The 14,727-nt window shown below is 39.5% G+C and overlaps 1 protein-coding gene across 1 annotated transcript; it reads right to left on the bottom strand.

Annotated features, from left to right (window-relative positions):
* Positions 1–11,230: 11,230 nt before the first annotated feature.
* On the bottom strand, positions 11,231–14,680 carry LOC117469641 (geranylgeranyl transferase type-2 subunit beta-like). Its single transcript, XM_034114107.1, has 4 exons — positions 14,671–14,680; positions 14,054–14,161; positions 12,019–12,216; positions 11,231–11,583 (listed from the first exon to the last, which is right to left on the bottom strand). Exons 1-4 carry the CDS (start codon positions 14,671–14,673, stop codon positions 11,458–11,460), a joined length of 435 nt encoding a protein of 144 aa, XP_033969998.1. The 5' UTR covers positions 14,674–14,680; the 3' UTR covers positions 11,231–11,457.
* Positions 14,681–14,727: the final 47 nt, after the last annotated feature.

Consider the following 14,727-nt stretch of genomic DNA (forward strand, 5'->3'; position numbering starts at 1 on the left):
AGCTGCTTCAGCAGGAGGTGGAGGCCGTCAATGGCTCTGCTGATAAAGCAGTGGAGGACAGTGAGAAGATGTTCACTGAGCTGATCCGTCTCATGGAGAAAAGAAGCTCTGATGTGAAGCAGCAGGTCAGATCCCAGCAGAAGAGTGAAGTGAGTCGAGTCAGAGAGCTTCAGGAGAAGCTGGAGCAGGAGATGGCTGAGCTGAAGAGGAGAGACGCTGAGCTGAAGCTGCTGTCTCACACAGAGGATCACAACCAGTTTCTGCTCAGCTACCCCTCACTGCCAGCCCTCAGTGAACCTACACACTCATCCAGCATCAACATCCGTCCTCTGAGCTACTTTGAGGACGTGACGGCGGCCCTGTCAGCAGTCAGAGACAAACTACAGGACGTCCTGAGAGAGGAATGGACAAATGTCTCACCGACTGAAGTGGAGGTTTTACTGTCAGCAGCAGAGCCCACCACCAGAGCTGGGTTCTTACAATATTCACAGGAGATCACTCTGGATCCAAACACAGCACACACACTGCTGTTATTATCTGAGGGGAGCAGAAAAGCAACACGCATAGAACAACATCAGTCTTATTCTAGTCACCCAGACAGATTCACTTATTGGCGTCAGGTCCTGAGTAGAGGGAGTCTGACTGGACGTTGTTACTGGGAGGTGGAGGGAGGGGGAGGAGTTGATGTAGCAGTCGCATACAAGAATATCAGGAGAGTAGGGGATGGAAGTGGATTTGGATACAATGACAAATCTTGGTCCTTAGAGTGTAAACAAAACAGTTTTTATTTCGTTACAACAAATCAAAACTCCCGTCTCAGGTCCTCTGTCCTCCAGAGTAGGAGTGTACCTGGATCACAGAGCAGGTATTCTGTCCTTCTACAGCATCTCTGAAACCATGACTCTCCTCCACAGAGTCCAGACCACATTCACTCAGCCGCTACATGCTGGAGTTTGGCTTTATGGTTGTGATGGAACCACAGCTGAGTTTTGTAACTGAAATAGCCTGAAGTCATTTGAGGAACTCTTCTACTTCTTAAACTCATTGTGTGTCCATCATTGTTGCTGAGAGCTGATTGTTCATGTCTTCACTGCACAGAGATCAGCTGTCAATCAAACATTATGGGATGTGCTTTAACATCTTCTCAAGTTGTTCTGTAGATGTTGGAGTTTCTTTAGGCGGCGCTCCTTCCTGTGTCTGTTTAGCCATGGAGGCTGTCACTGCTCAGGAGGATTTCTGTTAACCTCAACTCATATTTCTCTGCATGGAAATGTAAACTTTGCTCTAAATATTTGTTGAATATCGATATTGATGTATTTGTATGTTGTTGTTTCTCTTGTAAAGCATGAGAGAGAGAAAGCACCAGAGCTTCTTTCATTGTAGATATTTTATTCTAAATGTCTTTTATTTTTGACTAAGTCTCAATGTGTTGAATGCATCAATGAAAGTTTGAAGAAGGAAAGAAAACACATTCAAAGAAAAGCTAACAGGTTGAGTTTGTAATAAATTGTGTTTCTATGTTCAAGATGTGAGATGAGTGCCACATTTACATGTCTGTACAAAATAAAATGTTGGAGTTTTCTTGTTAATAAAAGAGCTAAGAGGACACAAGTGAAAATCTCAGTCTTTGTTTGTAATCTTAAAATGAATGATCTCTCCTCTCCAGTGAAGCTGCACTAAGTTGAGTTGAATTTTTAATACATGTAGTTCTTGTTTTACTGCTACGTCCCCAATAAGCTCTAGGACAAAAAGGAGACAGAGACAGTATGACAACAAATAACATTGAGAGAGTCGGGGGGAAAGTGAACACAAGTGCATTTATTTACACCAAAGAATGGAGAGGACGAAACGTCTATGGAAGAGGGTTAGGAACATGTGGAGAAATGTGAGATCTGAACTAAAGTGATATTTGTTTTTATGTTTCAAGATTTTAGTCAGAATATTGAGAAACAAGTCAGAATTCAGAATATTTTTAATAAATCTTTTTCTTAAGAATATTTTTTTCTGAAAATCTCAGAATTCAGAATAAATATATTTTATTCCTTTTTTTTATGAAATTACAGAAATCTGAGATTAAAGTTAGGAAAAAAATCACTTTGGTCAGACCTCAACATGTTCTTTACTAGTGAAAGTCAGAATTCTGATTAAAAAAAAATTCAGATTTTCAATTTTTTTTAAAGAAAATCTCAGAAATCTGACTTTTTCTTAAAATATATTTTATTTATTTTCATGAAAACCTTCAGAATTAGTTTTCATAGATCTGAGATTTAAGTAAGAATTTTGATTTATTACTCAAAAGAAAAAATCAGTTTTGGTCAGGTCCAAAAGATAAATCCACATGTGGTCCTAATCCTCTTCTGTATTTCAGAAAAGCAGAAAAGCATTGTTACCAGGATGAGAGAGGATGCTAGATCTGCCTGAAACTGTCTCCTGTTCAGCATCTCCTGCTTTGGCATCTTTAGAGCTTTGCAGAAATGACATCCTCTGTGATATCTGGAGCAGAGAAATCAGTATTGGGACTGATCAAAATATTTTTTCAGCCAGCGATACCTGTCACGGGGCTTGGGTGTTTATTTGGTTGGGGCTCGATGTCCACATAATCACTGACTGGGCGGCCATTGGGTTCAGATAAGAGATAAGATAAGATAGTACTTTATTGATCTCAATTTGGGACATTGTTGTGTTGCAGCAGCATAAAAGACATGGCATTGTACAATAACGATTAAAAAAGACTGGAAATAAACAAGAAAGTAGAAAATATACATGTTGACTTTACACATTAACAATGACAAAAACAAAATATAAAGCAAGTTATTATATGAACATAAGTATATGAGGGATGGGTTGTTGGTTTTCTTTGTCCACTTGTCCACAGGCATCTTCTTCTGCCTCTTCTTCACTCATAGCAGTGTCACTGTCCTCTGATTCCATCTCAAAGTCACTTTTTGGATGGCAGCAGTGGTCGTTGGACGCGGGGGATCGCCGTTCCCCCACTTTCTTTGAAGCATGATTTTTTTTTAATAGTCTAATAAATATAAAATCATTGCCAGTGTTATCAGTTGCAAGTGTGTATTTGTTGTAATAATGACGAAAACATAATACATTTCACAATAATTATAATAAAAAATAAAAACGATTTCCTTAAAAAAGTATCCGTCCAGATTCAATATTGTTTGCAGAGCCGGCCCGAGCGTGTCGTTGTGTCCCTGAGACACTTCACCCCAAATTGCTCCTGTGGGGATTGCCCACAGTATTGAGTATGTAAGTCGCTTTGGATAAAAGCGTCTAACAAGTAACATGTAATGTAATGTAATATTTGTATACATATTTGTTCACATATTTGTATTTTGTATTCCTCGGGATTGTGGGAAACGGTATTTCGATCTTTCTGTACACACAAACTGAAAGATTGACAATAAAGTTGACTTTGACTGATGCTCTCTTCAGGAAGGGGCGAGCTGTTCTTCCTGAGGAGTCTCAGGTCCTTCAACGTCTGCACGAGGCTGCTGCAGATGTTTTACCAGTCTGTGGTGCAGGGGCGGTTCTAGGGGAGGGAGGCAGGCGGGGGCAGTTTCCCCCTAACACTGACTTTGGACCCCCCTGTGGCCCCCCTGAAAATAACAAATAAACAAATTAAAAAAAGTCTATGATTAAACGATGTCTTGGCTGACGGAATAGGCGGAACTAACACTATTTGTCATTCTAGTCGGACCCAGCGTAAAAACTGTAACTATAAGTATCTGAAATAAATATGTGTACTGAAACAAATACCAATAACTGTATTGCATTGTTTTCTTATGCGCAATTACTTTATACTGTCTTTTTCGTCCTGCATTTATTGTGCCCCCCTCAGAAAATAACTGGCCCATGGCCCCCCAGTCAAATTGGTCTAGAACCGCCACTGGTCATCCCAAACAATGCCACAAGTGCGCACGCGCGCAGTGCACTCACAAAACGGACAGACAGGTCTACAGAAACTACCGGTATGCTTAGTATGAGGTGTGATTTGTGCCAATGAACGAACTCACTGAGCAGACCCTGATCGTGTTGATCGTCGCCTACCATGCCGTGAACTATGCCGCGAGAGAAGTAACGTGACACTCTCGTCGCCACCCCTCTCGTCTGAGAAGCTAGGTGACGTCTGCGTCTGAAGTTACTTTACTTAGTTATCACCAAATAACCCAGTAATGTTACAGCTATGTTGCTGTTCAAGCTAGACTCTATTTCAATATAGTTTTGGTATTCAAATAATGTTACACCTCTTGTATGCCCTGAATGCAAAAACAACCAGACAAGAATATATATTTTTAATTATCAAAATGATAACAAAGGCTGAAAAAACAGGAGAAGCCTGTCTTCCCTTGGTCTCCAGGAGAAAACTGTATATCACTAAGTTTTCATATAGTTTTGTGTGTGAAATAGATCGCTGCAGTGAACACGACTTTATGTATTTGTTTATGGTTTATTTGATTTGGAGGGATGCAGTCAGAGAAGAGGCAACCCCTATATATTGTTTATTTTATTTCATTTCATTTTGGCACCATGGCAGAGGCAAATATAGAGTTAATGTGCGGAGATTATAATGTCCCGTTTACTAAAATATGTATTGTATGTATGATGTTTAGTTGACAAAATAGTCACTGTGCTACATTTTCCTGCACTCAAGCATACGTCTGAAGACAAGAGTTGTGTCCCCATTTGGCCACAAGGGGGAGTATATATATTGTATATATATATTTTGTATAGATGTTGCAACTATACAGAGCTTTGGCAATACTATATGTAACTGAGGTCATGCTAATAAAGCTATTGAATTGAATTGAGTATACCTTTAAGTGAGCTGTCAGGAGGAAACAAAGGTTCGCCAACACATTGCACTTTAATGCTGAGAAAGGCAACGATGTGCTGCAATGTCTGTGTATTTTTGAAGAATGCCAAGTAAAGGAAGAAAGTAATAACTCGCACTGAGTCTTAATACATTACTTTATTTCTATTATATAGAAACACTATCCAAGGATTTATTATGTTTGTGTTACACACACACCATTACTGAATTCATTCTAAAACCAAGAATAACCTATACAACAATAGGGAGCCCTGGCTCAAGGACGGACAAAGCAAGGACACCACACATGATTATTTTCCAATTACAGTATATTTATTTAAAGAGAGTAACTTAATTGTGATATCAGTTGATCAGTAATGTGTGTAGTGTACGGGTGTGTGATGTGTCAGCAGGGCCGGACTGGGACCATAGCAGGCCGGGAATTATACACCCAGCCAGGCCACTACCAGTTTTGTTTGGGGGCGTTTTGCTGGATGTATCGTCAATATTTACAACGTTGCTGCCCGTAGTGATAGCCCTACAGTTTGAATCTACTACTTAAATAGAAACATATGGACATAGGATATTGTTAAAAAAAGTGTGCATATGTATTTGGGAACCTTTCAATGTGAACATGTTTTATTTGGGGGTGGACCTCAAATGGATTAAACTCTGATCAATAACTATAGTAACTTATTGAGAGAACATGAACATAGCTTGCTTATACTGTTGTCATTACATTTCCTTTGGTTTGTTCAGTGTTTTCATAGACATAGCCTATTGAAACAGTTTCCTCTGTACCTGCCAGTTCTGTCCACTGAGCTCTGCATCTCTCCCTCAGGGCCATCACCATCAGCATCATCTGATAGTGGAACTGAATAAGGAGAACATGTAATCATTACATTAACAACTATTTATGAAATAACATTATTCAAGAACATATATTATGCAACACTTATTTTATCACTTAGTTGACCCTGTATTTGCATGGCCTAATACCATAATGATTGTCTCCCCTTTAGACAACATAACCATCTCAAGTGATTCACTCACAGTATGAGGGGTTTGTAGCCCCACAGTTAGCTGCAGTCTAACGGTTATATTACATATATTTGCCTTGAGTAACATTAAGGACATGTTTGGGTTTTGTGTAGCCTTCTAGTCTCCAGTCACACAGGGCCTGCCACTAACTTAGCATTGGACTGAGAAACTGTTTTGTTGACAGTCGATGTGCACATCAGGCTACAATATAGAAAGAAATGTGGCTCATAATGTTCGCTCACTTACTCTCTGCTTCGTCATTCTATACCATACGGGGGGTTCTGAATAAATCAGTGATTTTAGAACATTTCGCTACCTTTTTTTGCAGGATGGGGGTCCATCCTTCCACAATAATTAACCTTGGCGTCAGTTTCAGTCGGTCCAGTCCACACACTAATGTAAACAGCAGCGCGCTGGTCTCGTGAGAAACGGAGAGTGGAACAACCAATCACATCTTCATTATTCTCCTGAAATTTAAATGTGCCCATTCGCTTGTCTGACACATAGACTATAAAGGTCTGGTCTGACAGGTGCGTGGTTCTCACTGCGCTTCATACCGGTGCAACTTTGAACACCTTCAATATATGCCGCATTAATGGATTTGGCCTGCAGTCACCGCATCTGGGCTGAATTAAACACGTATTATTGTAGTCCTGTGTGTTTATTAGAGGCCATGTCAGCAGGCCACATCATATTATGCCAGCGTTGCGTTCACAAGACATACAAGCCACAAACTGGCAATCGAAACATGCCACAACCTGAGGGACAGTGAATGAGACACACAGACACAGACACACCCACACACACCTTGAGGGAGGGAGGGACAGCTGATCGCCGTGCAGCAATCAGCTGTTCCCGAGCAGAGAGAGAGAGAGAGAGAGAGAGAGAGAGAGAGAGAGAGAGAGAGAGAGAGAGAGAGAGCTGCGTCACAGAGCAGACTCTTTTTGAGCATGTAATAAGCATTTTTGTCTTGACTATATTACAACTATATTATAATAAAATAATATAGTATTTATATTATTGAATTGATTATCATTATGATTATTATTATTAGTAGAAGTAGTTTATTTGCATTAATTATATTTTAATCTTTTTGAGGCTAGTATTTGGCAGACGTATTCACCTAACGCATACTGAACTACATACATGCACATTTACCATTTACCTCACTGTATAAAAAAGTAACTGTGTTGATAATAATAATAAACAGGAATTATATTTGCAAAGTACTTTGTTTCCAAAGCGGAAACCTCACCTCAACCCAAACCACATGCCTGAAGTTCACATGAGATCAGACTGCAGTTTAATGCCACTCATAAAACATTCCCCTGATCTGAGGAACACAGTTTAGTGAGGAATCTAATGTTCCAAGGGTGGGGCTGAAGAGCATTTACTATACATTGGAGCACCAGAGACAATCACTACACTTGATTTCTCTCCATGGGTCTGCACCGTGGAGTCCTTACATACAGAGTTAACAGTTTGAAGACAATGCATCCCAGATACTGTGTTACCTGACTGAAAGAAGTCATGAGGAAAAAGCATGGATTTTTTGGAGATATTTGTAAACCACCTCAGGTCTGGAAAATATACGACTGCAGGGGGTTTTCTTATTCATTAAAGAGCTGAGAAAAGACCACAGTCAAAGTGAAGTAGTCATGACCGCAGAAAGCATTGCATTTATTTGACAAAATGAGTTACTAGTTACTTTACAAATACAAATGATTAGATTAAACAAAATATGAATAAACAGTGATATATCATTATATTATTATTATTATAAGATATCCAGCAGCAGTATATAAAGTAAACCTTGCTCCACTTTTAACAGCTGTGATGAACACATTAACGTAAACAAAATGAAAGAATCCAGTAATTCAATATAAGATTCTAAAATGGGACATTGGGCGCAGTAAGTACTTTTACTTTTGGTACTTTAATTATTTTTGATGCCAATATGTCTCAGTTTATGCTGCTTTATACTTCTACTCGACAGCTTTTAGTTACTAGTTAGATATAGATTAGTAGATCATTCAAAATATAAATCAGTTATTAAATAGACTTTGACAGATATTTATAGGATAAGATATCCAGCAGCAGGACATACAGTTGCTAAATTAGCTCTACATTTACTAACTGTGATAAAACACATCAATAATCATTATAGTAACCCAGTAACTCAATATATATATATATACAATTCTGAAAAGGGCCATTATGCATAATGAGTAATTTTACTTTTGGTACTCTAAGTATATTTTGATACCAATGCTTTTGTACTTTTACTTGTAGTAATTCTACTTTTACTTTAGTAGAATATCTGAGTACTTCTTTCACCACTGCCACCATGAGTGTGGAGCTGTGTGCTACGAAAGCCTGAATTTAAAACAAATATTTTACAGCTGAAAACTGTTTTCAAATGTAGAGCAGGTTGTAAGCGAGGCTCCGTTTGTGAATGAGGAAACAGTTCAGAGTGTCTGCTCCTCCTGCTGGAATGAGTCAGAGTTTGATAAGCCCTCCCTCTTCTTCCTGCTCTCAGACACAGCCAGCTCCACTCTGTATTTCCTGGTTCCTCCCCTTTAGATCCACACTGAGGAGGATGGGTGTAACCAATATGTGGGTAAAGAACAAGAGCTGATAGGCCACATTCACTGCACACACCCATGCTGTTCAGATCACAGCTCACATAGTTTCAGGTTTCAGGAAGTGAAACTCAGACACTCGCTGCCACTGAGAGGGGAAATGGCGCAGAAAGGAGTTCAGCTGGACCGGGAAACCTTCTCTTGTTCGATCTGTCTGGATCTACTGAAGGATCCGGTGACGACTTCCTGTGGACACAGCTACTGCATGAAGTGTATTAAAGGCTTCTGGGATGGAGAGGATGAGAAGAAGATCCACAGCTGCCCTCAGTGTAGGCAGAGCTTCACACCGAGGCCTGTCCTGCTGAAAAACACCATGTTAGCAGCTTTAGTGGAGGAGGAATGGACAAACGTCTCACTGACTGAAGTGGATGTTTTACTGTCAGCAGCAGAGCCCACCACCAGAGCTGGGTTCTTAAAATATTCACAGGAGATCACTCTGGATCCAAACACAGCAAACACACTGCTGGTATTATCTGAGGGGAGCAGAAAAGCAACACGCATGGAACAACAACAGTCTTATTCTAGTCACCCAGACAGATTCACTCATTGTTCTCAGGTCCTGAGTAGAGAGAGTCTAACTGGACGTTGTTACTGGGAGGTGGAGTGGAGAGGGGGAGACGTTTCTGTAGCAGTCGCATACAAGAATATCAGCAGAGCAGAGGATGGAAGTGGATTTGGACGCAATGACAAATCTTGGTCCTTAGAGTGTCAACAAAACAGTTATTTTTTCGTTACGACAATATCAAAACTCCCGTCTCAGGTCCTCAGTCCTCCAGAGTAGGAGTGTACCTGGATCACAGAGCAGGTATTCTGTCCTTCTACAGCATCTCTGAAACCATGACTCTCCTCCACAGAGTCCAGACCACATTCACTCAGCCGCTACATGCTGGAGTTTGGCCTTATCATGATGGAGCCACAGCTGAGTTTTGTAAACTGAAATAGCCTGAAGTCATTTGAGGAACTCTTCTACTTCTTAAACTCATTGTGTATCCATCATTGTTGCTGAGAGCTGATTGTTCATGTCTTCACTGCACAGAGATCAGCTGTCAATCAAACATTATGGGATGTGCTTTAACATCTTCTCATGAGTTGTTCTGTAGATGTTGGAGTTTCTTTAGGCGGCGCTCCTTCCTGTGTCTGTTTAGCCATGGAGGCTGTCACTGCTCAGGAGGATTTCTGTTAACCTCAACTCATATTTCTCTGCATGGAAATGTAAACTTTGCTCTAAATATTTGTTGAATATCGATATTGATGTATTTGTATGTTGTTGTTTCTCTTGTAAAGCATGAGAGAGAGAAAGCACCAGAGCTTCTTTCATTGTAGATATTTTATTCTAAATGTCTTTTATTTTTGACTAAGTCTCAATGTGTTGAATGCATCAATGAAAGTTTGAAGAAGGAAAGAAAACACATTCAAAGAAAAGCTAACAGGTTGAGTTTGTAATAAATGGTGTTTCTATGTTCAAGATGTGAGATGAGTGCCACATTTACATGTCTGTACAAAATAAAATGTTGGAGTTTTTCTTGTTAATAAAAGAGCTAAGAGGACACAAGTGAAAATCTCAGTCTTTGTTTGTAATCTTAAAATGAATGATCTCTCCTCTCCAGTGAAGCTGCACTAAGTTGAGTTGAATTTTTAATACATGTAGTTCTTGTTTTACTGCTACGTCCCCAATAAGCTCTAGGACAAAAAAGGAGACAGTAACACACGACAACAAATAACATTGAGAGAGTCGGGGGGGAAAGTGAACACAAGTGCATTTATTTACACCAAAGAATGGAGAGGACGAAACGTCTATGGAAGAGGGTTAGGAACATGTGGAGAAATGTGAGATCTGAACTAAAGTGATATTTTTTATGTTTCAAGATTTTAGTCAGAATATTGAGAAACAAGTCAGAATTCAGAATATTTTTAATAAATCTTTTTCTTAAGAACATTTTTTTTCTGAAAATCTCAGAATTCAGAATAATATATTTTTTATTCCTTTTTTTTTATGAAATTACAGAAATCTGAGATTAAAGTTAGGAAAAAAATCACTTTGGTCAGACCTCAACATGTTCTTTACTAGTGAAAGTCAGAATTCTGATTTAAAAAAAATATTCTTTTACAAAAGAAATTCAGATTTTCAATTTTTTTTAAAGAAAATCTCAGAAATCTGACTTTTTCTTAAAATATATTTTATTTATTTTCATGAAAACCTTCAGAATTAGTTTTCATAGATCTGAGATTTAAGTAAGAATTTTGATTTATTACTCAAAAGAAAAAATCAGTTTTGGTCAGGTCCAAAAGATAAATCCACATGTGGTCCTAATCCTCTTCTGTATTTCAGAAAAGCAGAAAAGCATTGTTACCAGGATGAGAGAGGATGCTAGATCTGCCTGAAACTGTCTCCTGTTCAGCATCTCCTGCTTTGGCATCTTTAGAGCTTTGCAGAAATGACATCCTCTGTGATATCTGGAGCAGAGAAATCAGTATTGGGACTGATCAAATATTTTTTCAGCCAGCGATACCTGTCACGGGGCTTGGTGTGTTTATTTGGTTGGGGCTCGATGTCCACATAATCACTGACTGGGCGGCCATTGGGTTCAGATAAGAGATAAGATAAGATACATGTAGTACTTTATTGATCTCAATTTGGGACATTGTTGTGTTGCAGCAGCATAAAAGACATGGCATTGAACAATAACGATTAAAAAAGACTAGAAATAAAAAGAAAGTAGAAAATATACATGTTGACTTTACACATTAACAATGACAAAAACAAAATATAAAGCAAGTTATTATATGAACATAAGTACATGAGGGATGGATTGTTGTTGGCTTTCTTTGTCCACTTGTCCACAGGCATCTTCTTCTGCCTCTTCTTCACTCATAGCAGTGTCACTGTCCTCTGATTCCATCTCAAAATCACTTTTTGGATGGAGGAGCAAATGTTTCTCGAGACATTAATCAGAGTAAGTCTGGCTCACCCCATTTGTCTCCTGCAAAGGATCCGTCTTCCTGCTGCAGCCCTTTGATGTACTCCACCACTTTGTCCACATCGAGAGCATCCACACTGTCGTACAAGCACAGGATCTGCAGAAAGGAGTAAAACAGTAAATAGACTGAAAGGATTTGGGCTGCAGGCAGGGCACTTGTACCTGTAGCCAACGCACACATTGAACCGTTTAGCTGGGAGGTAAATACTCATAACATTTGAATCAAAAGGATCCTTCAGAAGAACAAATGCTTTAAAAACACAGATACTGAGGCTGAGAGAGAAAGAAAGAGAAAGAGAAATAAAATCTATAAGAAACAAAATTATTGTATAGTTCTGTGTCCTCCAGGATCAAAATCCATTAAAACATACTTAAAATGTCTGCTTGCATCAACTTTGAATCAAAGCAAAGTATACTATCTTTTCCGTTTGTTGGCGACATTTCCAACTTCTCTCATCCACAGAAGTTGATGAGAAAACAAGAATAGGTTTAGCAATCTGTCACATTTCCTGTTGGCTGTCTGAGGAGTCACCTGCACGGCGCTGAGGGTGTACAGCAGGTGGGGGTCGTGTCCGATGCTGGCGCTGAGGCCTCCACACTCGTGCTGACAGGATTTGATGAAGTCTACGATCTCCGGCCGGTTCATCCGGGGCAGCTGCGCCATCAGGTCCATCACCGTCAGCCCCCAGTAGATGCCGCTCATCCGCAGGTACTCTGACAGTGTGTACTCCAGAGGCCTGTACTACGAAGCCAGATTTTCCTAACCTGGATATGTTTGAGTTAGCCGGTTGGCCCAATCCAAAACATACGCGCTCTCGCTAAGCTGTACTACGACGCTGGTTATCAAGTGGATCGCTCAAGCCAGCCGTGTCCTATCTAGTTAGGTGCGCGTTCACATGAAAGGGGTGGTATTTGGAGCATTCGACCAATCACAAACACAGACAAGCGTACTGACAGCGCAGCGTCATACTTCCTGAATGAAAAGTGAACTTTAATATTAGTCAAATATGAAGAAGTTAAACTTTAAACATCCATGACTTAAACACTTTATCCAGGATAAAAGCCACATAGCTGCACCTGCAAGGTGAATACAGCTGGTAAAAGAAAAAGTGTTTGAATGCGTACATTAACAGGTTTATGATATCACTGCCCCGTCCAAGACACGAGTGGATCTGACTTTAATTACATTTGACACAAGTGTTTCGTCAACTTAATGTGTTGCTTAAAATAATACTTCTGCATACAGTATGTGACACTGTGAGTGTTGCACGGCCAGATACGGCTCAAGAAGCTGACTCAAATAAGGAAATATATGATACATTATGATGTGATATGATATGAATGATAATGGGACACATCGACGTCTGCACTCACAGTGCCGCGGACTGTACTTAATGTTACTCTGATCCGGTTACTTATGTTGTGGCAGATATTTAAGTAAGCTTTCTTAACGCTAATGTTATAATAGTCAGATTGCTCTGAAGATGGGAGGGGATATTCTATTAATTTGCACGTTCACACAATCAGTTGATTTTGGCCGGCAGTCTTTCCTGCAACGGCAGTTTTTCTGTATTTCCTCTATCCTGTAATATGACTTGATCGCTTTAAACTCCGCACACGGAGCTCTGATTGGTCAGCAGGCGGTGCTTTCACTGAGTTAATCTCTTAGCCTGCAACCTAACCTCCTCGGGAGGAGGTTAGCCGCTCAGCATAAGTTACCATGGAGATCTAGCCCGCTAAAAAGAGAACCAGCGTCGTAGGACCGAAAAGCCTGAGTTTTCCCTGAAGTCAGCCGGCTAAGCGAAAATCCGGCTTCGTAGTACAGGCCTCTGGACAAACACAAACAAACAGGAAAGATAAACAGTGCAGCAGGAATGAGTCCAAAAACCCGGGAATGAGTCAGCATTATTGCACTTATGGGTCCCTCATCTCAAAATCTATGGGATCTTTTATGGGTTTTTGGTTAAATCCCTGGTCTGTGGTAAAGACAATCTTAGGAGATTTTAAGTGTTTTTTTTTTCCAGAATGAATGTTCCTAGGTTCCAAGACTAGCCTTAGCATTATTCTCTTTACTTAACAATGTTGGAAGAGGTTGGTAAGGCCATTCACAGATCAAGCAAGGAAATTGAAGTGAGAGTTTTGAATGCAGTTATTACAGTCAAAATATGTTCAGCCACTTTGGAAATATAAACGCCCAAAGGAAAAAAAATGGTGGGTCAAACCGATGCGGAGTAAAGTCATATTATGTAGATGAATGAGTGAATATGACAAGAAGAATTGTTGACATGCTGTGGTATATCTGCACATTTGATGGTGTCTGTTTCAAAGAGTAGATCAGTTTGCTTTTAGCTGAAGGTGGGTGATTTCAACTTATTGACCATGAAAAACATACATTGAACATTAACAATGGCCAAAAAAGCATTGCTTAAAACATGAATTCCTCTAAAAAGTGTCCTTCATGTGTCATATAAAGATAAAATACACTTGGGGAACATATTACCCTGGGAACTAAAAGATACACTCTGAAAAAAACATCAATTAATCCTACAAAATGTCCTTTTACTCACATAGTCATCCTTTTTGGAGCCGTAGGCCGCGATGTAGTCTGCATGTTTGTCCAGCAGCAGAGAGCTGGGGGCGTCAGGCTTAATGATGACATCTTTCACTTGGGTACCCTGACATTGAACACATCACCACAATACTTATCAGAATCAGAATCAAGTGTTTTACACGTTTACATAAACAAGGAATTAGCTTTGGTGTATGGTGGTGCAACATAAACAAAGAAAATATACAAATAATAACCTAAAAAGAAACTTAAGACAATGAATATATGACATACGACAGTGTATTATATATTTTAAACATGGCACAATTTCTAAATGACCTTGTTTCAATGATATACAACCACAACCTGCGTGTCAAGCCTGAAACTGACTAATATTATCTAGCGAAATTAGTGAAAATGAAGATAGTAAAGCAGTTGTTTTGGTATAATTTAGCTACATGCTAACTCTGATGCTAACCACTTTACTTAAGTTAGCTGTTTTCACAGGTAAGCGGTCAATGTAACGCTAAAGCTGAACATAACGGAGATAAGTGGACATGTTAATGCATTTCGGCTGTATTGTTATATAAAAATAAACTGAGTAACGATGACATTTACAACATGATAACCGGTTACCATTCTGGAGATGTTCCTGCATGATCAGGCTACTTCTTTTTTCTGTTTTCTTTTGGT

This window comes from Trematomus bernacchii, unplaced genomic scaffold (genome assembly GCF_902827165.1).
Source record: "Trematomus bernacchii unplaced genomic scaffold, fTreBer1.1, whole genome shotgun sequence".
Taxonomy (NCBI): Eukaryota; Metazoa; Chordata; class Actinopteri; order Perciformes; family Nototheniidae; genus Trematomus; species Trematomus bernacchii.